The sequence below is a fragment of the Bubalus bubalis genome, chromosome 22 (genome assembly GCF_019923935.1).
Source record: "Bubalus bubalis isolate 160015118507 breed Murrah chromosome 22, NDDB_SH_1, whole genome shotgun sequence".
In the NCBI taxonomy this organism is placed as follows: domain Eukaryota; kingdom Metazoa; phylum Chordata; class Mammalia; order Artiodactyla; family Bovidae; genus Bubalus; species Bubalus bubalis.
Window position 1 is genome coordinate 19,808,050 of NC_059178.1, and position 26,904 is coordinate 19,834,953.

The following is a 26,904-nucleotide window of genomic DNA, read 5'->3' on the forward strand; positions in this document are numbered from 1 at the left end:
TTTCGTCCTGTTGTTTCTATGAACAGCCGGCTATCCTTTGCCTGTTTTGTCTGTTGTTTGTGTGGATTGTGTCTGCCCTGTAGGCGAGTGTCATTTGTGTCTGAAGCAGAATTCATCATGTTGAGCCTTCTAGAATTTATAGTTAGCATTATGAAAAATTTTATGAGAAATTATTATTATTTCTAGGCAGGCATTGTCAGGAATATCATTTCCCTTATATATTGATAAAATAGACACTATAACATAATTACAACATAATTATTATGTAATAAACACTTAATAGTAAGATACTGAATGTCCTTTCCTTATTTAAATATCTGTGACTGCCATGTGTCAATAATTTGCTTTAGAAGGTACTGTGACGCGTACAGAAATAGAATGACTTTTTTAAACTTTAACTTCAGAAAAACCTCAGAAAACAGTATCTTGAATACGGATACTCAAAGGATTTTATTTTTTTAATTCTGGAGAAGGACCAAGAATTAATGTTTTACGTGGTATTTTATTTGATAAGTGCACTCTGGATATTTAAACCTTACAGGTATCTGACCAGCCGTGTGATTCTTTGGGGGAGGGAGGGAGGAAGAGGCTGTTACTGCCACGTGTTTCAAACCTGACTCTGTCTGACTTCATGGTGCTGCCGATGCTCGCTGTCTGGACACCTTGCAGTGCATGAAAGGTGTTGCTGACACGCCTGGTGATGCCGAGCTCGCAGGGCGCCGTCAGCTCCTTCTCTCTGGCTAACACTCTCCTCTTTCTCTCCGACTGTCTCCCCGCTGCCGCCTTGTGCTTCCCGCGTAGCCATGCCAAGGTCAATGGGCGTGTGTATCTGATAATAAATAGGTGGGTACTTCAACGTTTTCTCTCTTGGCTCCTTTTTCAAATGGTCTCTGGGGGTGTTAAGCACTTTCTTAGCTTGTAAATGAAACTGACATCATCAGACAGTGGACATGGCCTCCAGGTATGCTATGGATGTCTTTTGCAAACCCAACCATTCGGTGTTTGGACTGAATGGTGCTGCTGAGTGGACTGAGAGGCGGCCGAGGGTCTTCAGCTGGCACTCGGCATTGGTCACTTTGGTAGAATTAGTCCTGGGCTTGCCTGCGAGCCCACATCCCTCCTGAACACATAATCAAGAGCTCAGCTCAAGAACCAGCTGCTCCACAAACCACCCATCTCTGCCGAGTTCCTGCTGAGTGTACCGGCCCTTCCTCTGAGTTCCCGGAGCACTTTCTCTTTGCTGCCGCCTTCCAACATTGGCCTTCAGCCCCATCTGCCTGCCTGTCTTATCTCCCCTGCCCGCCACCTCTGGCCCTCAGGCCCTGGGTCCCTTGTACAATCCACCGCAGGGCCAACATCTCACCTACCGTGGGGGTTTAACTGCTAGTGGATATGCCTGAATGAAGTGATAATAGGCACAACAATCTATGGTTAAGAGAAAATTAAAACACCAATTTCTTCAAGTATACATCTACTTAAAAGAGCATCATATAGAAGGATGGTATTTTACATGACAGATTTCACAATATATTTGCCTTCTGCAAAAAAAAAAAAAAAAAAATGCCAAGTTGGGCAGCGTGCCTTAGACGCACATCACCCAGGCGGGGAGATAACACCTGCTCATAACCACAGGTAACAAAGGGTGAGCTCTGACACCTGCTGTGTGTGGAGTTAGCCTCAAGTGCCCAAAAGAGAAGAATGTTCAGGTCTAATTCACCAAAGCTCTTCTTACTTTATTGGGAGAATTTAACTATCCACTCCTATAACTTCACATCCTAAGTAGTCAAGTCAGTAATTTAGGTAGTAGAAGCATGTATTTTGCAATAAATCCACTTAACAAAATAACTCTTGGAAAGATTTGTAGGTTTTCTACTCCACTCGCTTTCCTCTTAAGAGGAATGCTGAGGCTGATAACCAAGTAGCAGACCCGAGGAGGCAGCACGTCTAGAAAAAGGTGTAAAAACTTAGTGCATCTCTGTGGAGATCTCTATGGAAGAGGAACGAGGGGCTCCCTTTGGGGCTGGTTTTGGGGGCAACCTGAGAGAGAAATGTCAACCTCAAGTTTTTAGCTGCCAGCTAGAGAAGTAAGCTACAGACTTGAAGCATAAATCTTGAGCAGCCATATCAGTCTTATCCCTCTTAACATAAAGAACCACACTATATCTGTCTCTCTCCCTCTGTGTTTCTGATAAAGTCTTGACCATGTGCTTTAAGAGGAGGTGGCTGGGGCGCCCAAGAGGCAGGAGTGGTTTGATGGGCTCTGACAACTGATACACTCAGCCTTCCATATCCATGGTTTCTGCATCCATGGATTCAACCAAAAACATTTTTTAAAAAAATCCAGAAAGTTCCCCAAAGCAAACTTGAATTTGCTGTGTGCAAGTTACTATTTCCATGGCATTCAAATAGTGTTAGGTATTACAAGCCATCTAGAGATCATTTAAAATATACAGGAGGATGTGCATAGGTTACAAGCAAATACTATAGCATTTTATACAAGGGACTTGAGCACCTGTAGGTATTGGTATCCGTAGGGGTCCTAGAACCAATGTGCCAAGGATGCTGATGGTACAGAGTTGGCTCCCTGCATTCCTCTTGAGGCAAAACATATGCCCATCAACCCTTAACTGACTCAGGAGTTCTCAGACCTAGATGCAGCCATCTAAAATAATTAAAAACTTGAAGCATTCCACCATTAGCTCAACCTTCTTTCCAGTGAACTCTCATTTTTGTCTGAATACCCACATTTTAAGAAAAGTCAGAGCTGTGCCCTAGGGAGCACTCGACCTAACAAACCCTCTCTCCCTACACAGTATGTGCTTCTGAAAGGCTGCACGTGAGTATGTCCAGTTTTGAAGGGACGTCTCTTGAGTAGAATGATAGGGTGAACCTTTTATTGAGTAAATAAGCTTTATTTCTCCCCAAATTTATTTTTGTATGCTCAGTGCTGTTTAATAAGGAGAATACTGTGTTTGTAGATGGGAGTTCCAATGAAAGAGGGGACATACCTATATCCAACTTCTGGGTCAATCACAATTTAGACTTGACCGTATAAGATGTGAGGTAGGGCTGTGTTAAGGACAGTGGCTGACTGATAAAATTCTGATGGTGTGAAAAATTGCAGGAAGTTCCAACTGAATTTGTAAACAGACTGATTTAGAATATTTTAACAGGAGCAATGGTTAGTTCTCCTACATACACACAAACCAGGGCCATTACACCTTATCCTGTGTACATGTGTAACTGAATCACATTGTTATAATTAACACATAGTAGATCAACTATACTTCAATAAAATTTTTTAAAAATAAAAGACAGAGTAAGGAGCTTTGCCACTTCCCCTTGTTAGCAAGATGTCTAGTTTAGGCTTGAATCTAAATCTTTTTGATTCCAAAGAGCATGCTTTTAACATTGTTCTGGATTGTCTCAGAAAAATGCTATGAGAAAAAAGAAAGCACAATGAAAGGATTCATACAGTGTCTTTTAAAGTAGACACTCTAACCGTGCATTGAGAATACTTTCATCCAGAGGCATTTTATGTACACAGATTTTCTCAGGTGAATTATCTAGCTTAAGAAAATAAGCAAGTACATACAAGTAGAAAATAATGTTGTGGAAATCTGGCTATAATGTGGATTATCAAAGCCAAACTGAAAGGTGAATTTTTGGGGGATCATACGATGTAATTAGTTAATTTATATTTTGAAGTATAGTTGTGTTACAATGTTGTGTTACTTTCTGCTGTGCAACAACGTGAGGCAGCTATATGTACGCATATATCCAATAAGAGAAGAAAAGAAAAAGAAAATAAGCAAGTACCTGTCAGCACACTTTCTTCCACCGACCTCAGAACATTCTTTGTTCACTAAACTAGCGATTCGTTTCTAACATTCTGTGATCTACCTGCTTGACATCGCTAAAAGGAATTGCTTTTGAAGGATAACCTCTCTGAAAGTCCAAGGGCAATACAGAATCTTGACCACAGTTCTCCAATATCACAGGCGTTTAAATGCAAAACCAACAAGTTGCATGTGAGCTTAGATTTTTATCTAGCCGAACTTCTTCATTTTGTTTAAAAAAAGTAAAATTCCAGAGACATAAAATTGTCTCAGAGTCAATTACAGATATTACAGATAAAACTCAGAGTATTACAGATATGATAACATTATTAAGTGTCTGTCTTGTGATAGTCAGGCTGAAATGAATAAATTATTGCAAATGAGAAGGACTACCTGCATTATCTGTAATAGGCCTTTTCCTAATGTCTACTTTATTGCCCACAAATGTTCCTTCAAATATTCATTTGAATATGAATAAAAAGATATACTTTTAAAAAACTGAGGAGCAAGATCATACTCATTACTATTCGCTGTGAACTAAGCTGGACCCCCAAGAGTTGCTGAGCTCCCTAAGGCTGCAGCCCCTTCAGCCAGGCTCCCGCACTCTTCTCAGGAGATCTGGTCCCGCAGCTCACCTAGTGCCCGAGGATGGGGTGTGATACAGGCTTCTTACCCCCAGAAGCATTTGCATCCACTGCATACGCTTCAGATGGCCACAGGATGAGACTGGTCCATGCAAAAGTTGACCGACATTACACATTATTTAAGAATTAAAAAAAAAAAAAAATCCCTCCTTAAACTGTGAATGACTTGATTCCTAGGGGATGGTTTGCTGTGTTTCTAAGAAAGCATGACCTGACTTGCCTCAGCAGTCTCTGCGTCCTGCCCTTCACCACTGCAGCACCGTCCATTCTCAGATCAGCTGCCCGGCTCAGGGCTCCCAGTCAAAGCACGCTGTGGCCGCCATCCTGGAATGCACATGGCGTTAGGGCCCTGCACCCGGCATACAGGAATGCGATAGTAGATGACTGTAGCATGATGTGTGATCTCTGACTCTCCTTATAACTCTTCTGTTCTCATCTCCTTTTTTTTCCTTTCTATTTCCATTACTTTGAGCAGCATCAAGAAAAAATTACCAATCCACCACAATGAGTAAGTCCCCCTGTGAAGCCATGAAATGCTTGCTCTACATGATGCCATTTCATGCTTCTCCATCCTAAACTCTGACCATTTTCTCCTGCGGGAAAAAATGTCAAGTTTAGGTGTTGATAGCTCTCATGACTGACTCATCACTAGAACCTGAATTGGAAGAGCTCACCAAACCTGAATCTACAGTTCATTTTTAGAAAGAGCTTTAAAAAATAAAAAGCAACCAGATGCTAACAAGCCCACATGCCAGGCTGTGTAGTGACTTCCATTTTGTTCATCTTCCTCCACGTGCCCCTCACTCTCAGCTCCCAGTGCCCTTCCCTCCCTGACTTGTCTGCTCTCTGCTGACAGGCTGGCCCACCCCGAGGGAAGCCTTCCAGACCTTGCCATGATGAAGCTGACCGCCAGCCTGGAGGTGGCGGAAGTCAAGCAGCTGGCTGGGCCTGGGGAGGAGATGCCAGGGGGATGCCCTGCAAAAGCCAAGAAGGGCGAGCCTGGCAGGGACAGCGAGGACGAGGATGAGGACGAAGACGAGGAGGACGGAGAGGAGGAGGAGACGTCAGGTAAGCCACCCGCCCAGGAGCCGCTCAGATGCTGGCTCACAGGTGGAGGAAACCAACCACTGACTTGCTCCAAGTGAATCAAATATATACTCATTATATAAGTATATAATAAAATATATACTCAATATATGCTCCAGTATATACTTGACCCTGGCAGTGAGCTAGAAACGGGGGGAACGAGCTGTACACACCAGGCTTCCACTCATAGCTGCACACACGCCCTGCCTTGCAGATCAGAGGGACAAGGGACCCATCAATACAGGCCAGACCTCCACTCACAGTTGCACGCCCTGCCTTGCAGATCTGAGGAACAAGTGGCACTTGGTGATCGACCGCCTCACCGTGCTGCTCCTGCGGTTCCTGGAGGGCTTCCACCAGCTGCAGACGTTCCTGTGGTGGATCCTGGAGCTGCACATCGTCAAGATCGTGTCCTCCTACATCATCTGGGTGTCCGTGAAGGAGGCAAGTGATGCCGTTCCATCTTTAGGCCAGACCCAGCCAGACGTCTGCTCCAGCTGGAGCCTCGGGCTGCTTGGATTTAAGGTCCCCACGCTGAGCACGGGTGGGGCAGAGATGGACACTGTGCGCCACATGCCCACCCAGTGTGGGTATGTCTGAATTAGGCACAGCTTGAGGGCACCACTCAGGCGTGTTCTCTCCCAGGAGAGGTTCCTGAAGCTCCAAGTTGGGCCGAGGACCCCCTGGGTGTTCTCCCAGAAGCCTGTTCACCTCAGTAGTTTCCCACTGCGATATACTTAACATCACCTGGTTGTACACCTGTCTGTGTACTAGCTGTATATCTTAACACCCACAGCCATTTCTTGTACATATGAGCCCAGCCCGCCTTTGCTTAGCTCAGAGGAACTGAATCAATCAAGCTGCCTAAAAACATCTAGGTTTTTAGATGTTGTGCCATGTGACATATTTTTGTCCCCAATTCCAATTTTGTGTTCTCAGGTGTCTCTGTTTAACTACGTGTTTCTGATTTCCTGGGCTTTTGCTCTGCCATACGCCAAGCTCCGCCGTCTGGCCTCCAGCGTCTGCACCGTCTGGACATGTGTGATCATCGTCTGTAAGATGCTGTACCAGCTGCAGACCATCAAGCCTGAGAACTTCTCTGTGAACTGTTCATTGGTGAGCCTCGGAGATGGAGGGTCCCCTTGCCTGGCCTTCAGGGAAGGGAGGCACACCTTGGGGGACCCATGTCCCCCAGCCCTCGCCGACAGGCCTTCGCTGGCTCAGTGAGTCAGAGGTGTCCTGGCCCCGTCTCTCCTGATGCTGATTCCCCCTGAAGTGGGTCCTCCCCGCAATCCCTGTGTCCCTTTGCTCAAACCCGAGGGAGACTAGTCTGAACTCTCCTGACTGTGGGGCCATCTCTTACTCCTTTCTCTTTTCTTTTCAGCCAAATGAAAACCAGACGAACATCCCCCTGCACCAGCTGAACAAGTCTCTGCTCTACAGCGCACCCATTGACCCCACAGAATGGGTGGGCCTCAGGAAGTCATCTCCTCTACTTGTCTACCTGAGGGTAAGTCTTCCTCATCCTTAGTGTAGCCTCTGCCCAGTTCATGTCTGCAGCCCTTTCCCTGGAGACCGCTCACCTCACCTTTGAGAGCAGCCTCGTCCTCTTACATGGGGTTTGCAGTCACCTCCAAAACACACGACTGAGTATTAAAATCAGTACTGAATTGTGCTGAAAAGAAATCAGCTGAGTAATTTGAGATTCGTTGAATAGAGTATGACAAATATATTCACTGGAATGTTACGAAACTGCTCAAAGGCAGATTGATAATATTATCAGACACTGAAAGATATCCAAAATATATTGTAATGTTGAAAAAAAAAGCAAACTTCAAAGCAGGATACATAGAATGATGTCTTGTAGGCACAAAGAAAAAATATTGAGTAAATTACACCAAATGGTCAGAGTAATTATTTCTGGGAAGTAAGTGTAGCATGACAAGAAATGTTTGCTGTCTAAATTCTACAGATTTTAATTAACAGCATCTCTTATGCTTAGAAGTAGCCACAGACAAAGGGCGTGTCTTTGAAAAATGAATTCTGATTGCAAATAGTTGTAACAAACATAAGGAAAGCAATATAGTTCAGATTATTCACATGTTACTGTAATGGATAGTTTGAACATTTTATTTTGATGGATTATGCTGATGATGTAATTAAAGTCTTTGTACTCAACTCCTGGAATCTGAAAGTGTACTAAGCATCTCCTCTTTCTTGGTGTAGCTTCCTGATGTTTTCTCATATGACCAATATTGTTTGTAACATACAAATGATGTCTACCATTAAGAGCTGTTACAAGATAAAACCAACTCATATTTGAAAAGGGTGATTAGAATAGTGTCTGGCACATAAATGTTACCTATTTTATATTATTATTTTGTAGTATGATTAGTATATTTTTTACTCTACTGCTCTCTCTAGCCAGCTTTCAGAGATATTGTGTTCAAAAACTTTCTAAGTTGAGCCCCAGTCTGCAGCTCAGTCTGTTTCCTGGGGTCCCTGCAGGATGGTGTATAAGGGTTTCTCACATTTAGTTGCAAAGAAGGCTGGACAACCCTTCCGAGTAACTGGACCCAGCTGTCTGGTTCGGTGGTACTTTTTCTGGATCTGGTGTAACCATTGCCAGTCATTGGTGTAGAGGTTCTAAATCCTGTTATCATGAAAATTAGCCTGATTTTCAAACTGGAGATGACTCCACCCTTGTTACCACAAAACAGGGAAAATGAGCATTAAAGTCAAGACTGTTCATGGATGTGGGATCTGATCACACACTGTCCCTTTAGACACCCACAGTGAAGTGAGATGGCTTTTTAAGGAGACTGTAAATGACCACATGGCATCATGTGTGTTTTCCTTGTTTTCTAGAACAACCTGCTGATGCTGGCCATCCTGGCCTTCGAGGTCACAATCTACCGCCATCAGGAGTACTACCGAGGTCGGAACAACCTCTCAACCCCTGTGTCTAAAACCATCTTCCACAACATCACAAGACTCCAGCTGGATGATGGACTTGTTAACTGTGCCAAGTATTTCATCAATTACTTCTTCTACAAGTTTGGTCTGGAGGTGAGTTTCCTTGCTGACCTGTTCTCTTTTCTCTGAAAATTCCAGCAGCTGCTTTCAGCCAGGTGGCCACTAGGGCTTTGTGGCACGTCTCCATGCCCTGATTTCCGTCTCCTTGGGATCCAAGGGGGTGGGGGGGAGCTTCCGTGGCAGGGTTCCCTGGCCTGGTGGAGAGTTTCCAGGACTCGGTGCCTGTCCCCTGCTCTGCAGCCATGGACATGGCTTCTTGGGACGCCCAGTCTTACCGATTCCTGGGTGTCTGTTTAGTGCCTTCTGAATGTATGACCTCAGCCAGAGCACACTGTTTTGACCTGAATAGTGTGGGAGGCCTGCCCTCAGTACTTGGAACAGTGATTCTTATTGATGGCCACCTAGTCCGTCTTCTGTCTTCATGATGAAAGCACACTGCAGAGGCACAGCAGGTGAAGAACTCATCCAGGGTCTGGGCCCAGGAACGCGGGTCTCCACTGCCCCTGGGGGCTGCCTGCCGATGCCACTCCCCTTCCCTGTAAAGCCGACTTTCTGCCTCTTTCATCCTCACACAGACCTGTTTCCTCATGTCAGTTAACGTGATCGGCCAGCGCATGGACTTCTACGCCATGATTCACGCCTGCTGGCTGATTGCCGTCCTGTACCGGCGCAGGAGGAAGGCCATCGCTGAGATCTGGCCCAAGTACTGCTGCTTCCTGGCTTGCATCATCACCTTCCAGTACTTCATCTGCATCGGCATCCCCCCTGCCCCCTGCCGAGGTGAGTCCCCCCACCACTGGCACTGGGATACGGGAGCTCAACAGCATGAGGGGCTCCCTGACCGGCTCCTCCCACCTCACACCCCGCAGACTACCCTTGGAGGTTCAAGGGCGCCAGCTTCAATGACAACATCGTCAAGTGGCTGTACTTCCCTGACTTCATCGTTCGGCCCAACCCTGTGTTCCTCGTGTGTAAGTGGGGTGCTGGGGTCCCGCCTGCTCATCTTTCCCCTGGTGGTGCACTCCTGCACCCCGCCCCCGCACCTCTGCACATACAGTCTGGACAGGCTGGCTTCCACGCGTCACCATCACCAGCCACTAGCGGCTCCTGCCGGCCCTGTTTTATCTGCAGAGTTAATACCATGTTAACATTCCAAACACTTTTTTCACTTTAGTAATTTTATCTTCTGCCACACACCCCCACTATCCAGCCCCACACACCTGTATGCACCCACCTTCTAGGAGAGAGGCTGCGGGGAGCGGGCCTGGTCCTGGGGAAAGCAGTTGCTTCTTGCTGCCACCACAGATATAGACCTACAAACTGGAAAGGGTACCTGGAAGGACGAGGCCAGACCACAGATGCTTCTGTTCCCCCAGATGATTTCATGCTACTCCTGTGTGCCTCGCTGCAACGGCAGATCTTTGAGGACGAGAATAAGGCCGCCGTACGGATCGTGGCGGGCGACAACGTGGAGATCTGCATGAACCTGGACGCGGCCTCATTCAGCCAGCACAATCCCGTGCCCGACTTCATCCACTGCAGGTAATGCGGCTGCCCACGGGCAGCCCCTGGGAAGGTGCGACCCCCAAGCCCATGCCTCCAGCTCCTCTGCCTTTCCTGGGCACTGACCCGCTGATTACACCATGAAGCCAAGAATCCCAGGGCCAGACGGCTGGAGGCCATGGTCTGGAAGCCAAACCTCCTTGTTATCCTCCGTCCTCCACAGACATGCCCAGGGCAGTTCTGGGGAACAGATGCCCCTGAACCCCAGGACAGCCAGAATCTCAAGCACTCCCAGGGGCCCTGGAGGTCTTCCCTGGGGTATGTTGGCTGGTTTTGCCATGTTGTTCCCACAGGCTTGGTTTTATGATTTCTGAACCCAAAGCAGGTCAGGCTGAAGAGTGAGGGCTGGGGCTCCTGCAGGAGGATTCACAGCTGCAGGCAGGGAAGGGAAATGGATGGAAAGCACATGATGCACAAACACGTGTGCACGAGCACACACACACTCACACTCAGACATGCCAGCAGCCTAGTTCCACCGACTTCAAGTCACACACATTGAGAGGACTGGGCATTCAGATCCCACACCAGGACTGAATCATTGACATTACCTGTGTGACCGTGGAATGCTGAGAAACACCCACATCTTATGCACTCTCCAGTGTGTATGACATCAAGGATGAGTGAAACATAGTTTAGAGAAAAATCATGGAACTATTCAGAAGTGTTGAGTATTTTAGTCTAAGAAGAGTATAGTCCAAAAGTCCACTTCTGTGACAGTGATCTTCTCAGTTCAGTTCAGTTGCTCAGTCACGTCTGACTCTTCACAACCCCATGGACTGCAGCACACCAGGGTTCCCTGTGCATCACCAACTCCATCACCCTGTCCATCACCAGCATTCTTCTAGGGACCACTTATTCCCTAACCATACTGAAAACAGTGTAGCATGTATTTATCAGAGAAGACTTAAGAGCTCCCACAAAAGAACAACTCAGTTATCAAGTATCTGATGCCCTGGGATTTCTTTGGAAGGAATGCTGCTAAAGCTGAAACTCCAGTACTTTGGCCACCTCATGCGAAGAGTTGACTCATTGGAAAAGACTCTGATGCTGGGAGGGATTGGGGGCAGGAGGAGAAGGGGACGACAGAGGATGAGATGGCTGGATGGCATCACTGACTCGATGGACGTGAGTCTGGGTGAACTCCGGGAGTTGGTGATGGACAGGGAGGCCTGGCGTGCTGCGATTCATGGGGTCGCAAAGAGTCGGACATGACTGAGCAACTGAACTGAACTGATGCACAATTGATGGTTCTGTGCTTCTCCCCAAACTTGGGAAGAAAAACAACCAAAGCAAAGCCTCCATAGCCTAGAGACTCTGAGCAAATGAATCCAGATGGGTCGCAGCTTGTAGGTACAACATCTGTCAGCCGATACCCAGCTGGGGAAGCTCCCGGAGCTCCACCACTGGGGAATGATGGGGCCCGAGCATCTGCCTGTCTGCAGAGTGAGGAGTGGTCCCACAGAAGGGACCTTGGCTCGGCCCAGGAAGGTGCAGAGAGAATGCTGACAGAGCCTGTGAGCTCCATGTCGACGTGTAAAAAAGTGAAAGTGGTAGTCACTCAGTCATGTCTGACTCTTCGGGTACTAGGCAGAGAACATTGCTGCTTGTGGGAAGTTTGATCCCAGTTTGATGATAATAAAAGTGCATATGGCGTTTTCACAAAGAACTGCTCTGTCCATCACTAACTGGATGAGGATTGCCCGTGGACCAGCCGGCGATCAGAGCAGAGCGCCCTCTCTGGCCTGTGCCTCCAGGCCGAGTCAGGAGGAGGATGTGTGAACACGTTCCCTTCCTCGACTAGAATCTCCCGACTTGGTCTGCGCTGCAGTCTGTGTTGTCTCTTGGTTTTATTGTCCAGGTCGTACCTGGACATGTCCAAGGTGGTCATCTTCAGCTACCTCTTCTGGTTTGTGCTCACTATCATCTTCATCACCGGGACGACCCGCATCAGCATCTTTTGCATGGGCTACCTGGTGGCCTGCTTCTACTTCCTGCTCTTCGGGGGCGACTTGCTGCTGAAACCCATCAAGAGCATCCTGCGCTACTGGGACTGGCTGATCGCTTACAATGTCTTCGTGATCACAATGAAAAACATACTGTCGGTAAGTGGCTCGCACCGTGTAACACATTTGTGGTCCCAGCCTCAGAGCAAACAACCCATTCGGTGGTTACTGAAAGCCCTCAGCCCCTCATGCTGCTCTCTTAAAAGCCCCGAATAGGACGCTGGCAAACTCAGAATTGGAATGACCGTTTATTACTCCTTGTTTTGCCGTTTTAAGCAGAATCCTTTTTGCTCACGTCCACCCTCTCAAGGACAAGAGGAAATGTATTTGTAGAAAAAAAACCTCTAAAATGTATTTTTTCAATTAAAATCTATCCCTTCTGAGGAATGATTGGATTTCACTCCAGAACAGGCTGCAAGTGGCCCTTTATGAGTTGAAACGGTCATGTGATGTCTTCACAAATTATATCCTATTGGCTGAAACGGACTCTCTTACCGGGAAAACTCCATGCAAGTATAAATATTGATAGAATAGTCAAGATTTTCCATGACACCAGGTGGGGTATGGATGGGACGGACAGGCCCCCAAAGGTGCAGGTGTTTTATGGTGCCCTGATGCACGGGTGGACACGGGAGCTTCATGGCTGCTCTAAGCACTAGCATCTTGACTTAAAAACAGCTAAGATAGTTCAGGGTTGAGACCAACACCTCCTGTCCACAGAACGAGGCCGATTCTCTGTTAAATTCCCAACTTGCAAGCCACAGTGTGGCTCTTCCCTGGTAGATAAACTGTCCATGCATCATCCCAGAGTCATGTGAAATCTTGTAGGCTACAAAGATACCTTTAAAGCTATTTTTTGTGTCAAGAAATTAAACAGTGACCTTTCAGGATCTGAAGGAGTTAATCCACCTCTAGCTCTGATTCAAGCTCAATCCCAGGGCCTGCCCCTCATGGCTGTAACTGACAGAGTGTTAGAAGAACAGTGATGGAATGGAGTGGGAGGTGAGAAGGAGTTTCAAGAAGGAGGGTACATACATATACCTATGGCTGATTCATGTAGATGTATGGCAGAAACCAACACAATATTGTAAAGCAATTATCCTCCAATTAAAAAATTAATTAAAATAAAAATAAAAGAACAGTGATGTAGGCACTATGGCTGCCTACTTCTCCCCTTCCTAGCACTTAAAGATGAACTTGCCAGGCAATTCTACTGGAAAGCATTTGACTTTGGGTGGGAGGAGGCACATGCATTGCTGTGTTTAGAGGTCTGGCAAAGCCAAGTCTATGTAACCATGAGTGTGTATTTGAAGAATTTATTTTTTCTCAAGTCCATGAGAATGGTAAGTTTCTAATTGGTAGTAAAAGTGATTTTTGTTCCTCAGTTGGACTCCAGCAGTGCGTGTTTGCCTGTGGGGTGGTGTTGAGAGTTGTCGGGCAGGGGGTGAGGCAGGACAGGAGGTCACTCTTTCTCCTGAAGTCAGTCCGATGGGCGGAGACCAGTGCCTGGGAGCTGATCCCTCCCGACAGCTATTCCTGGAGAGTGTGTGACTGTGGAATCCACTCATTCATTCATTTATTCTGTAAACCCGGGTTTCAGACCTGGTCTTCACTTTGCTGTTGTTTTGCTGTTTAGTTGCCCAGTCGTGTCCATCTCTTTGCGACCTCATGGACAGCAGCACATCAGGCTTCTCTGTCCTTCACCATCTCCCAGATCTTGCTCAAACTCATGTCCATTGAGTCAGTGATGCCATCCAGCCATCTCATCATCTGTTGTCCCCTTCTTCTCCTGCCTTCAATCTTCCCCAGCATCAGGGTCTTTTCCAATGAATCGGTTATTCACATCAGGTGGCCAAAGTATTGGAGCTTCAGCTTCAGCATCTGTACTTCCAATGAATATTCAGGGTTGATTTCCTTTAGTATTGACTGGTTTGATCTCCTTGCTGTCCAAGAGAATCTCAAGAGTCTTTTCCAGCACCACAGTTCAAAAGCATCAATACTTCAGTGCTCAGCCTTCTTTATGGTCCAGCTCTCACATCTGTACATGACTACTGGAAAAACCATAACTTTGACTATATGGACCTTTGTCAGCAAAGTGATGTCTCTGTTTTTTAATATGCTGTCTAGGTTTGTCTCTGCCCAAATCTGAGTCCTGGATTAGTGCTCACCCATTGGCTATTGCAGAGTCAGGCTTGTTCCTATGATGCTCTAAGTATCCTCTTGGAAAATAGAGGCATTTCCCAGTGCAGAGAGCACCATGCTGTGGCTTCTCCTGCTTGCTCCTCGGGTTTAACTCCCAGAAGCGAAGCATCAAGCGCTTTATTGAGTGGGACTGGATTTTAGGAGCCATCAGAGCACTGAGCCACAGGGAATTCCTGCACATGTTGGGATTGCAAGACATCAACCTTGTTTTCTGGGTGCAGAGTTTCAGGATACTCGTTTCCCATTTGTTTTTCAGATAGGAGCGTGTGGCTATATTGAAAAATTGGTTCAAAATAGTTGCTGGTTGATCCAAGCATTCAGCCTGGCCTGTACAGTCAAGGGCTACAAAATGCGTGAGTATGAAAAGCAGATTTGGGAATGGAGGGACAGAAGGGAGGGCAGAGGTAGAGTTCTAATTTAAATATCTATGCCAAAGCCCCTGAAGGAAGGAGATGAAGGGACACCCAACTCAGTGTCTTCAAGGAGCTGTGGGCTGGCGCTGCCAGGCTATCTGTGGTTGGAACACCCCACCTTCAAGATAATCTTTGATCTATGACAAATGTCCCTTCTCCCTCCCCAAGCAGGTCTTTAGCAACTCCCTGAACTTCCTATGTTTATGATGGGAAGGGTCACAGATGCCCACACACACCTGTGGCTGCTGTAGTGGGCATCTTGGTCATCAGAGGAGCTCTACCTGCAGACCCCCCACCCTGAAGCTCAGAGAAACCCCACTGGGTGGAGAGCTGGGAGGAGTAACAGGATGTCTGCAATTAGACTCCCTCCCTGCTGGAGGCGGGACTCCCGTTCCCACCCTGTGCCTCTTGCATCAGAACCCTGGACAGCACCACTGTCCTCTGTTCTCCATGGGGCCTGGAACCTGGTGCTCCCCAGCCCTCACCCCGCCCGCCCTGCCTTCTGGTAGGAGGATGAAGAAGGAGCTAGAGCTTGTTCTGATTTGGGGTCAGACATGCTGTTGGCACCTCTCCTTCCAGTAGACTGTGGCTGCTCTGCTGGCTGCCCTGGGAAGGGCCCATTCCCAGAATACGTCTTGTTTGTGCCGAGATTCCCTCTGGCGTTGGGACATACAGATGCAATTTCTCCCTGACCTTTCCTCCTGAGCCCTAGAGCATCCAGAGCTCACTTGTGGTCAGCCTTATGAACTGGTGCTGTTACCGGACTTGAAGTTTGTGCCCTTGACTGCGAATAAATCCACTCACAGGGACTCAGTGCCTTGGAAGTTTGCTCGTATGTCTGTGTGATCATATCACAGAGCTTATAAAATAACAATGAAAATGGGTATTCATTTTAATTTTTTTCTTTTTCTTTTCCCCTCCCCTAGCTGATGATGACTCCTCCTGTAAACTGCCCAGTGGGGAGGCGGGAATCATTTGGGACAGCATATGCTTTGCCTTCCTGCTGCTGCAGAGAAGAGTGTTCATGAGTTACTATTTCCTGCACGTAGTGGCAGATATAAAAGCCTCGCAGATCCTGGCATCCAGGTGGGTCAGGCTGTGGAATCAAGGGATTTGTCCTAAGAAACCTGCCAGGAAGTGATATTGTACACGGCCTGCTGTCTGAGCTTGCTTGTAGAACCCACAAGAAATTAAGACACGTTCCTTCCAGGAGAAGTGATCCAAGGCTTTAAGATCTAGAACAGAGGAGTAAAGAGGAAGACTCTGGAGGGAGTTACACCTTACCAGGACTGGGATACCCTCAAAGTTCAAAGACAGACTGGACATTGAGCCCCTCAGTCCAGACCTCAGCCCTGGAGTAGTTCCTTAGGGCCTTCTGAGTCAGGACAGAAGCAGAGACCATGTTGGTCCAGAGTCCAGTGCATCTTCCCCAATCTCTGCCGCCTCCATTTTAAGGAGAAACTCCTGAAGATAGAGAAAAACATACTTATCTGTTACCTTCCAGAGTGTAGCTGGAGGAGCCCCTTTCCCCAGGGGAGGCTAGAGGCTGTGTGAGTCTGTCCACGAGGATGGGGCTTCTAGATAGGACTTGGGACCCCCAGCTCTAGCCCAGAGACTCCAGGCAGCAGCGCCCCCCTCCCCCTGCAAATATTGTCTCTCCGTTAGTAACCGTTGTCAGGGAAAGTGGCCAATACCAATAAAAATGCTCATTCATTCTGTTTCTGGCTTTCCTTTAGAGGGGCTGAGCTTTTCCAGGCCACCATTGTGAAGGCTGTGAAGGCCAGAATCGAGGAGGAGAAAAAGTCCATGGACCAGCTGAAGAGGCAGTAAGGATGCTTCCCTTTCATTTGGGGTTCACCTGATCCTGTCCCACCAGCTCCTGGCTCCCAGAGAGCCCCAAGCCCTGAGGAAGCCATTTGTGGTGACCTTCACACATGCCCAGGTGTTGGCTCCGTGTCGACTGAGGTGGAAATTGTCCGAAGGAGGATGCAGGGGAGTGGGAGCAAGGGGAAGAGCTGCCATGGGGAAGACCAGTGTCAGTCCTAGTTTAGATGCTTCTTCTGGAGCCCCCAGCAGGTTTCTGAACTCTCTGAATTCCAGTGTCCTGTTTTAGATTAGGACTCAGTTCTGCCTGATCCTGGTAAATATTAAACAAGCTAGTGAATGAGACAGGGTTGTTCCCAGCGACTCTAACTTGGAGAGAAGTCCATCATGTCTGTGGGTGAAGAGAATGAACATGGGGTTCTTACTTCAGAAGGATCTTTAGAGATAATATAGTCCAGTCTGGGGAGAAGCTGCTGACGCACATAGTAGATGACTTAAAACCCACACTAGCCGGAGCTGGCACTAAAAATACACCCACATTTCCATGTCCAGCTCACGGCCTCCTGTCCCACCACGCCATCCTGGAGAACTCAAGTAATGGACTAACTCCACCCAGGAGATCTGAGAAGTCTTTTTTGTTTTAAATTAGCCCACTGAAAATAATTATTTTCTTGGAGTAAAATCTCTAGCAGTAAGTGGAACTTCTGTGGAAGGCTAGTGCCTCACATGTTTGGGGCCAGGTTTAAGAGCTGATGGCCATAGAATTCAAAACCTAGCCACTTTCTCCAGGAAAATGGAGAGACTCTGTCAGCCCACCAGGAAAGTTCCCTGAGTTTCTAAGACTAGTTCATTCCATCCTGACCTCATCTCCCAGCTTCTTTCCCTGTGCAAAAAAAAATATTTGTCAGTATGAATCACACTACCCCATGGCATGGTTATTTTCATAATCAAAGATATGAGTTATATAAAATATACATAATGAAAGTACAATATGGTATAGCTACTGCTATTGTTGTTTATAGCTATTTAAATCAGCTCTAGAGAAATAGCAAACTTGAACCCACATGTAGTATGTGTTCCTAATTTCCCATAAGTGAGACCTCTTAGTATAATTTACATCACTGGATTTTTCCATTTCCTTAAATTAGAAGTCAGAATAAAAAAAAGAATGAAGGCAATGATCATTGCTAAAGACAAACAAATAAATAAAATATTATTTAAGATGCCCAAAGCAGAAATGTCACTTAAATTAGTTTTAAAACTTGGGCCATACATTTAAAATTTTAAGAAACCAAGAAATGAAATGTTTTAGGACTTCCTTGGTGGTCCAGCAGACTTCCACTGCAGGGGCAGGGCAGAGTTTTAATTCCTGATCTGGGAATTAAGATCCCACATGCTGCACAGCGTGGCCAAAAAAAATTTTTTTAATTAAAAAAATAAAAGAAATGATATCATTCAAGAGGACATATGGGGGAGATGAAGCTCAACACTGCAATTTCTGAATAGACTTCCTGAATAAACAGACAAAGAGCTACAACACAACATTTTCCCAGTAAGAGATTAGATGTGACACACAGGAGAGTCGTGGGGTCTGATAGAATGTTTGAGTGGCAACTTGCTATTTACAAAACAGTTCTTACATTTATACGTCTTTTCACTTGATCTTCACAACTATATGAGGTAGGCAGTATTTTTCTTTTAAAGAAGAAGGCAAAACCTGGGAGAATAAAAGAAACAAGGAGATACTTGTTGCTAACAAGCAACCATCCACAAGTCCCAACTGTTGCCACTCCATCCACGATTTTGGCTGTGTGCATAAAAGTGTAAAGGTAACTGGGTGTAGCCTGTGTGTATAAGTGTGTAGGTAACTGTGGGTGTGTTCTTGGCATTGCTGCTGCTATTTTGTTGTTCAGGATGGACCGCATCAAGGCCAGGCAACAGAAATACAAAAAGGGTAAGGAGAGGATGCTGAGCTTGACCCAGGAGTCGGGGGAAGGCCAAGATCTCCAAAAACTTTCTGAAGAGGATGACGACAGTATGTTGAAATATTTCCTTCTTCACTCAAGTACCTTGATGTTGAGTAAAATTATGATATAGGGTAGGGCTGTGAAATAACCTTACTATTCATTCTAGTTTTATGTTCTAATTGTGGGTGGAACGTGTTTGTTTCAGAAAGTACATATTTAATAAATCAATGACTTTATGAATAGCGCCATATTTAGCAAGATGACCTTTATATAAACCAGCTTCCATTTCACAGACATGTGCTTCTGAAAAAAATAGGATGAGTTGGCTTCATTTGTTCCTTTAGGGAAGATATGTGGTTACTGTTGTCTTTTATTTCTATAAATTTTATACAAAAATTAAATACATAAGCCCCTGAATAACAGTAGTTAAAATATTCAATTATGAACTGTTCCAATGAAACTTGAGATGAAATATATATTTATTATATCTAATTATAGATTTGTTATATCCAGTTAAGTTTAAAAGTTCTTAAAGATGCTTGCATGCTTTTCTATTTGAAAGGAATGGAGAAATAATACATGGTATTCTTCCAGTGCATAGTATCTATTTATCAACAGTAAATTGATATTTTCCAACCATGCATTAAAATGATCAAAAGAGATATTTCTGGTTATTGGAATGTACGTATTTTAGCAAATTGTCTGCCACTAAATTTTTCTATAATATCTGGGTGGTGTTTCTTTTTGTTAATTCTATGGAAAATTCAATGTGGGATGCATTTTTGACAGACAATCATTTTCTTATACTTTTTATATGCCCTCAGTCACTAAAAAGAAAGTGAAAATGTGGCATTCTGTTAATAGAATACTGAATATTTACCTTGTGGAATTGACTGCTGAACCACGTAAATGTTCAGTCAGTAGAATTTCTTTTCCTGACCTTGGGTGGTGTACTTTTGCAATATGTCTAGATTTTGACAATTGAGTTGTTAAAGCGTGGTTTTCAAAGTTTGTTTTCTCACTTCCTGAGAATTAATATTTGGACATATTTTATTTTAGGAGAAGCAGACAAACAGAAAACCAAGGGCAAAAAAAAGCAGTGGTGGCGGCCTTGGGTTGATCATGCTTCCAGTAGGTTTTTCTCGATCCTCTTACGATTTCATCGATTCTAACCCTTATATCCTTGACCAGAATTCAGGCATCCCCGTGACCTGTGTGTTCCATGCATGGTTTGATGCTTATGACTTGATAGGAGGGGCAAAGGGGAGAAACACTGTGATCTCTGTGGGTCTCTGAGCATGACAGATGGAATCTTCCAGAGCAGTCAGCCAACTCCCATGTGGCTCACATGTCCCTGAGCACCACCCATGGGCTCAGAGAGGGAAGAGGGGTTGATGGCTTTGTTATCGGATTCTGAGGTCCAGAGCTCTGCTGAGGTGTGTTTGTTCCATGGCTGAAAACCCTTATTGAAAATGCATTTCAGCTCCTCCTGGAACTCTGAATTTAAAGAAAATCATTGTATTTGGAATGTCCGTGACCCTCTTTGAAAAGCACTGGGTGTGAATGTGAATGACCTCCCCCGCCCCGCCCCCTCCCCCCCACCACCTGCCTCCACCGCTCTGCCATTCCAAGAGCATTGATTCCGTTTTTGTAAGGGTAGTTGGCAATTTATTAAGCACAAAGATGGGGATACCTTAAGACAGTTACTTTCTCACCCTGTCTCCTCAGTTTCAAAAAAGCTCTAAAACTACCCTCCAAATCCAATGCCTGATGTGTGGGTGGTCTCAGAGTCACCAGAGCTCAGACAGGACCCTTCAGAGCAAAGTCAGATGATGTTTTGGAAAAGCAGAGCTCGATGCCACACAGAGTTGGTGTGTTTCATCCTATCACAGAAAAAAAAGAAAAGAATGAGTAATTGCAAAATGCAGCGGCTATGCCTGCTCCGCTTAGCAAAGGATGTAGCACTTACTCTTGGCAATGGCATATTCTAATGGAATGATCCATTTCAGTCTGGCCCACTTTGAATTTGTTAGAGTACTGAATAATTATTCATTATCTTGCAGATTACTCATAATGTCTGCAGACTTTTATGTCTTGTATTATGTCTTGATTACTGCAGTTTATGTAATCAGACAAGTAATATCACAAGGTCCCTAAGGTCAACAGGATGGTGTTCAGAATCAATAGGAAATCAGTCAGAATCCTTTCTCTCACCTAATTCTTACCATCATTTAGATCTGGTTTTGGCCTTTCACCCAAGAAATAATTTCCTAAAATCAGCAAGCCAATTTCAGGAAGTGATATTCAAATTTTGCTCCATATACCTGGATGTAATAAAATGTAATCCCAAATACTGAATTTAGCATTATGGCATGAAAAAAATTCATGAGTTCTAAAGAGTTTCATTTCATCTGCTGCTCAAGTCAAAAGGCAAAAATTCAAGCTGGAATTCTGTGTGACCCACTGTCTGCTGGCGTGTCAGTCATGCCAACAGTCTCCTGTGCGGACACTATGTGCCAATTTCTATCAAGTCACAAGTAAACTGTGCCAATCTTTCTGTTTTTAAAGGGCCCTTTGCTAGTTTAGAGAGACCTATCCATTTCAAAATGGTGTCATACTGATGTTTTGTCCTTTAACTGGGGGTATATGCCCGCTGTGGTCATCATAAGACTTTCCTTTGCTCGTGTAAACATTGCATTTTGGAAGGAATTGGATATGGTCTTCAATCCCACCTTATGAGTTGGTTATCCTTGAAAGAACTTCCTCTGAATGTTGTTGACTTTAGAGTTTCTGATTCATTTCACCCTCATTATATCAAGTTCTTGAAGGCTGGGATTACACTACCTGTGCCTCGTTATAAGACTTCCAGTGCAATGATGCCGGGGTGTGTGTCATTCATAGTTTGGAATCAGATACTTCTTTTTACAAGCTGGGGAGGAAAGGAAAGGAAGTGATGTGTGGCTTATTTTGTAGACAATGACGAGTTCCAAAACCTATCTTTAGAGTTGGAAGCACTTTATTGAAAGCCCATTTTCCGATCTCTTGAGTCATTGGGCTTTTAAATATTTCTTAGAGGTGCCAAGTGTAAGAATAAGTGTCTTTGGAATACCCTTTGCAAACTCATTGATGATACAATAATGTTGCTGTGTTATTCACATTACTGGTGAGCATCTGCACTCTTAACATGTTCTGTAGGTGACATCCTCCCAGTTCCATGTCTATATGCACACAGACCATCGCATCATTGCTGTTCAATGATACCTTCCATGCTGGTGAGACGCACTTGTTTCCACATCAGTTCTGTACAGCAGAATCCGTGACAAGCCTCACTTTGTTGTCAAATATCTGAAATACAGGACCAAGTCCCTGGTGTTACAGGTGGTGGGATTTTAAAAGCCAGCTGTCAGCATCCATGTCCATGGTACATACACGGACCCAGGCCGGAGGCAGGACCCCTATCAGAACTCACAAACATAAATATAAGAGCTTCTCTACTTATTATCAGCAGATAGAACTTCAGGAAATATTATCTATTTCTAAGTTTCATTTCAATGACAATTTATAAAGGAATAGGAGATTTTTAAAACATTTTCTTCCATTTTTAATGTGTTAATGGCACATGTCCCATACAAATTGGCAGCATCTTTCAAACAATAAAAATCAATGTACAACTGCTCATGATGAAAACTGACTTCAATGACCCCATGAACAAAAGTTCTCGAAGGTATGATTGAATACAGTTGAAGCTATCGTTGATTTTAGAGCCAATAATGAGGGTAAAATGTTCAGTCCTGGAAATCTCGGTGTTTACCAAATGACCACGTGACGTCAAGTCCGTGTGACTTTCCAGCAAATCTCTGAGCTTATCTGAAGCATTACTTTCATGGTCTCCATCTCAGTCCAACGTAATGCTGTGACTTTGGTTCGTTCTTGCTTATTCTTACCTTATGTTGAATTGCATTTATTTCCTCAGGCCTGGGCCCAGTCCTCTGGGCTTGGTTCCTTCTTCAAAATAAACATAACAAATCACAGTGCTTCTGTTCAAGGATATAAGGCCCAATTCATTCATTCTGCATCTTCATGGATGAAGGTCTCAGATATGTCTGAAAACATGGGCAAAATTACTCACTATCATGTTTGGTGATAGCAACTAATTTTCAACAAGCCAAGGTTTCCTGTGACCTTACAGTGGATAAGTCCAGAAGATACCTAAAGACATCACGTGATGTCATCCAAAAGACACCTCAGCATTTGAAAATTCTAATATAACTTGAAAATATGCGTGTGTTTTCCTACAGTGACAGTAAAGTTCTTGCAGTATCAGAAATGCACATGCTGGGTCTCTTTTCTCTGATAAAATACTCATCAAACTGATAAAGATTCCATTCTCAAACTTCTTGAGCTCTCTGAACATTTCAGCTCTCTAGACTGCCTCTGTGTTTAAGACACAATATGTCTTTGGAAGGAAAATGCCAGGCAAGGACCATCCATATGGTTTGTGCTTTGTGTCTTGTGGTCAGTACAGTTCTCCTCAAATTTCAGTAAGCAACTGGGGGACTTCTTGTTGACCAGAAGCCTAACAGTGCTAAACCGTATGGATCTTGTCCACCTGGCTCCTTCTGTCCTAGCCTACGAGTAGAAAGAGCCAGAGTGTGGTGGTGGTGTTTTTGTGATTGTGCTTTCTTTTTTTTCTTTTCTTTTTTTTTTATGTTATTTGCCCATTTCCTCCTCATGATAATGTGTGATATAAAGAAAAACTCTTTTTCAAATGTCTTGCAGCCTGTGTTATGGCCTGTGTCTGCACAGTATAAAGTGAAGCAGAAGGTGGTGACATGTGACTCCTGGTCCCTAATCATCCCTATTGGCTTTGCCATAGCAATTTGTACCCATTCAGGCAACGCTGAAGCTTCCGCTTCACTTTGACCTTGTCTGAGGTCCCAAAGTGCTGAACTGTGACATGATGATAGTTTTCAGTCCTCTGGGCCATCTTGATAACAGAACTGGTTGCTCCAGGCTTGATCTGGTGCATCTGTGTACAATTTCCTGTGAAGAAGGAAGAAAATGCCAGATGAACCCAGCAGCGGCCAGGTCCCCTCCATGGCCTGGACGAGGCCTGGTGCTCCGCAGACCATGTAGCTCAGCCCAGAGTGAGGTCCCCTCATCTCCTGTTTCCTCCTCCCCACCGATGCCTTTGAGGGACAATTCATGTGTCTTTGGGGGGCATTTCATAAGTACACCCCAAACTGTCTCATATTTCTTCCAAGAAATAAGTACATATTTTGTTTTACTTAGTGGTCAGGAGTGGAGATTACTATTTGTTTGAAACGGATAGTGAAGAGGAAGAAGAGGAAGAATTAAAAAAGGAAGACGAAGAGCCCCCCCGGAGGTCAGCTTTCCAGGTAACTATGGGGATAAGGACATCACAGCCTTGGTTGGTTGAAGAGGTTTTCTTTCTGACAGACCTTGACCACAGGCCTCAACTTCCTCTGCCGTGTTCATGCGTGGTGGCCCCCAGAGGTTCTAGTTCACATCTGAAGTCGCGTGGTTCTCACTGTCCTGTCCTGCCGCTTGCTGTCAGCATTGCAATTGTTACTGCCAGAATTCCTGCAAGGACACTGGTCCAGCCAGCTGTTCATTTGCATAAAAAAAAATTTCTGGTGCTCTAAACAAAATTAAGGCTGCCCTGGGTGTACTTCGTTTCAAGCTTTGGATCACTTGAGTGGACTTCCAGTTCTATAGGAGAAATAGCCGACCATGAAAATAAAATCCTCGCTTGGTTTTGAAAACAGTCATTTTGAATTTTGAAAATCAGTTCCCTTGGTACTTCTAAAGATTTTAGACTGTATTAAAATAAAAACCTCCAGCCCAGTTTTGATGTTCTCAGCTTAACTGCCTCTCTTTTTCAGAACCTGCCGTATCGTTCTTGGTGACATGAGTCACCAGCCTAGTAGTGTGTGTCCAGCAATTGTATCATCAGCGTTTGTTAAAGATGTGGGCTTGTCAGTAGAGTTACATATGGGATGAAAACTCTGTAGATTTCCATTACAAGGGAGAAGACACAGGGCTGTTCTTTCCCCATTGTTAGACGACAAGGCACACAGATGGACATCCGGCCAGTTTCATGATGTGTCCATGAGGCCAGTGTCCGCTTGCTGGCCGGGTCTTCCCAAGCTGGCAGCTTACCTCCACCCTGTCTCCCTAGTGAAAGTGAAGAACTGAGTTGTTTGTGGGGACACTTGGCTCTGATGATGCTCTGTCACTTGCCCCACTGCTGCCCACGTGTGTTTCTTGATGACAGTGTGTGCATGTGTGCAGCTGGCTTGCTCAATACTAATGACTTGTTTATTTTTATTCCAACGAGTTTCCTTCTAATTCTCACTCATCAGGCAGCAGAGGAGAGAGCGGGTCGTCTTCACCATTTTTACAGATTACATGAATGATAAATCATTTTCTTTATTCCTAACCTACAAGCAGGGCACGTTTTATTACACATTCAGCAATGAGCACATTTTAACCCAGTCGGTTTAATTGTAGAGCCAAACTCATACTGATGTCTTATATTAAGTGATTGGTTTTTGGGTTTTTTTTCTACTAATTACTCTTGCTTTGTCCTTCTTTGTAGAGAGCTATTGGGAAGTTTGCATCAGCCATTTTAGCCTTGCCAAAGTCTATCATTAAACTTCCCAAAACTATTCTTCAGTATTTAATCAGAGCTGCAAAGGTATTTGACATTTTACTGATGTGTGGTGTGTGGCCCTCCGCTCCGTAGACCTTTAGATGGGCAGACCCCTGCTGCCCCACATCTGCGTTTTCCCTGTTCTATACATCTTACAATGAAGGAATGAGAAGAATTTGAAATATTGGGCAAATTTTTCCAAAAATTGTTCTGAGAAGCCAAATTCCTTATTATGGTGATTCTTGTTTTTCAGTCAGCATCAGAGCTGATTAAAAAATAGAAAGAGAAAATGCAGATACAAATCTTCTTGTAGTTCTGCCTAAGTCACGTCTCATGTTGAAAGGGTCACGTCTGGTTGCATGCATCAGATATGATGTGTCAAAACATGACCATTTTCTCAGAAAGCTGGTAAAATTACAAACAGGAAAAAACGACTCGTTTTGCTCCGTCTCCTTTCGGGCTCCCAGTTAAGCCTGCATCTTCCTAAATTGGACTCTTCTGGCATCTTCTCCCCAAGTTCAGTGTCTCTCTTCACTGGCCTGAGCTGCTGTGGACGGTCCACCCAGCCTCCACAGTCCACATCGTCAGAGACACTGCTGAATGAACTGCTCCAGTTATTTGTTAATTCACCCAACACACAACAGAAAGTATCTAGCTACCTCTGCTGTGGTCATTTCATAATTGGAAATCATAAATAGTGACTCACTACTCTTGTGCTTTATAGAAAGCCGCTTCTCCTGCCTTAAACTGGAGCATACATTTACACTAGCAAAATGCTCCACAAGGGTGTGGCTAGCAAGGGAGACCAAGGCTTCTCACCTTTTACCTGGGGGTCTTATTTAAACGCAGGTTATTTAAATTATATCAGGTCCAGAGGGACCTGAAATTCTAGATTTTTCTCAAGCTCTCAGTTGAACCTAAAAGCTGCTCTGCCTTGCATAGCACAGTCTAGACCCCTGGGTTTCTTCCCCTTTTGAAACACCAGGATTCTGAGTTCTAGTTTAATATTCTCTGTTGCTACTTCCTTGGATTTCTTTTCTTTTCCCCTTTTATGACTGCCTATGTATCTTTCCATTCACGTTTAAGAATTTATATGAAAGATTACAATGTGATTATCCCCCATCTTAGTTTAAAAAATTATCTTCTTACCAACAACATAAAGTTCTGGATCACAACTGGATTAAAAAACATTTTAGAAAACTTAACCAGCTTCGGTTACAGATCTCCCCTTCAATAAAGTCCTCTCCTGTTTCAAAAAGTAAATGCTTTTTGCCTAAGAAGTTTTCAGTAAAAGGAATCCCATTTCCCTAACATTTAAGATGAAATCACTGAGGGTGAGCTCTGAAATGAAGTTGGGTACAGGCTAGTGGCAGCAGCAGACGGAGAAGTCGATGTCATTTATACACATTTTCGTGTGTTTTTCTACCCAAGATTAGTTCTTCATGTGTCTGTTCTCCAGAGATACCCATGACACTGGGTGGTAGTTACCACTGAGACTTCAGAATTGAGACATTTCAGAAAGAAGCTTAATTCGGTGTCTTAACTCAATAAGAATTGGGATGCTTCCTCTTCCTCCTTCATCATCCAACTTTTCCCAGAAATAGTTGGTCTGATCCTCGGTCCAGTGTTCCTGGAGCTGTAAAATATTTGT

The 26,904-nt window shown here is 44.8% G+C and overlaps 1 protein-coding gene across 8 annotated transcripts in view; it reads left to right on the forward strand.

Moving 5' to 3' along the window:
* PIEZO2 (piezo type mechanosensitive ion channel component 2) overlaps positions 1-26,904 on the forward strand; it is a 252,233-nt gene that overhangs the window by 187,879 nt on the left and 37,450 nt on the right. For 7 of the 8 annotated variants that reach the window (XM_044934790.2, XM_044934791.2, XM_006066254.4 and 4 more), the window contains 15 exons: positions 5,340-5,551; positions 5,853-6,013; positions 6,509-6,685; positions 6,954-7,079; positions 8,438-8,638; positions 9,181-9,385; positions 9,475-9,576; positions 9,982-10,147; positions 12,027-12,270; positions 14,630-14,726; positions 15,713-15,872; positions 16,523-16,612; positions 18,524-18,645; positions 19,637-19,708; positions 23,870-23,976. In XM_044934790.2, the coding sequence (XP_044790725.1) occupies positions 5,340-5,551; positions 5,853-6,013; positions 6,509-6,685; positions 6,954-7,079; positions 8,438-8,638; positions 9,181-9,385; positions 9,475-9,576; positions 9,982-10,147; positions 12,027-12,270; positions 14,630-14,726; positions 15,713-15,872; positions 16,523-16,612; positions 18,524-18,645; positions 19,637-19,708; positions 23,870-23,976 (2,242 nt within the window). Of the gene's footprint in view, positions 1-5,339; positions 5,552-5,852; positions 6,014-6,508; positions 6,686-6,953; positions 7,080-8,437; positions 8,639-9,180; positions 9,386-9,474; positions 9,577-9,981; positions 10,148-12,026; positions 12,271-14,629; positions 14,727-15,712; positions 15,873-16,522; positions 16,613-18,523; positions 18,646-19,636; positions 19,709-23,869; positions 23,977-25,199; positions 25,299-26,904 lie in introns of all 8 variants that reach the window. The other variant, XM_044934794.2, reaches the window with a different exon arrangement.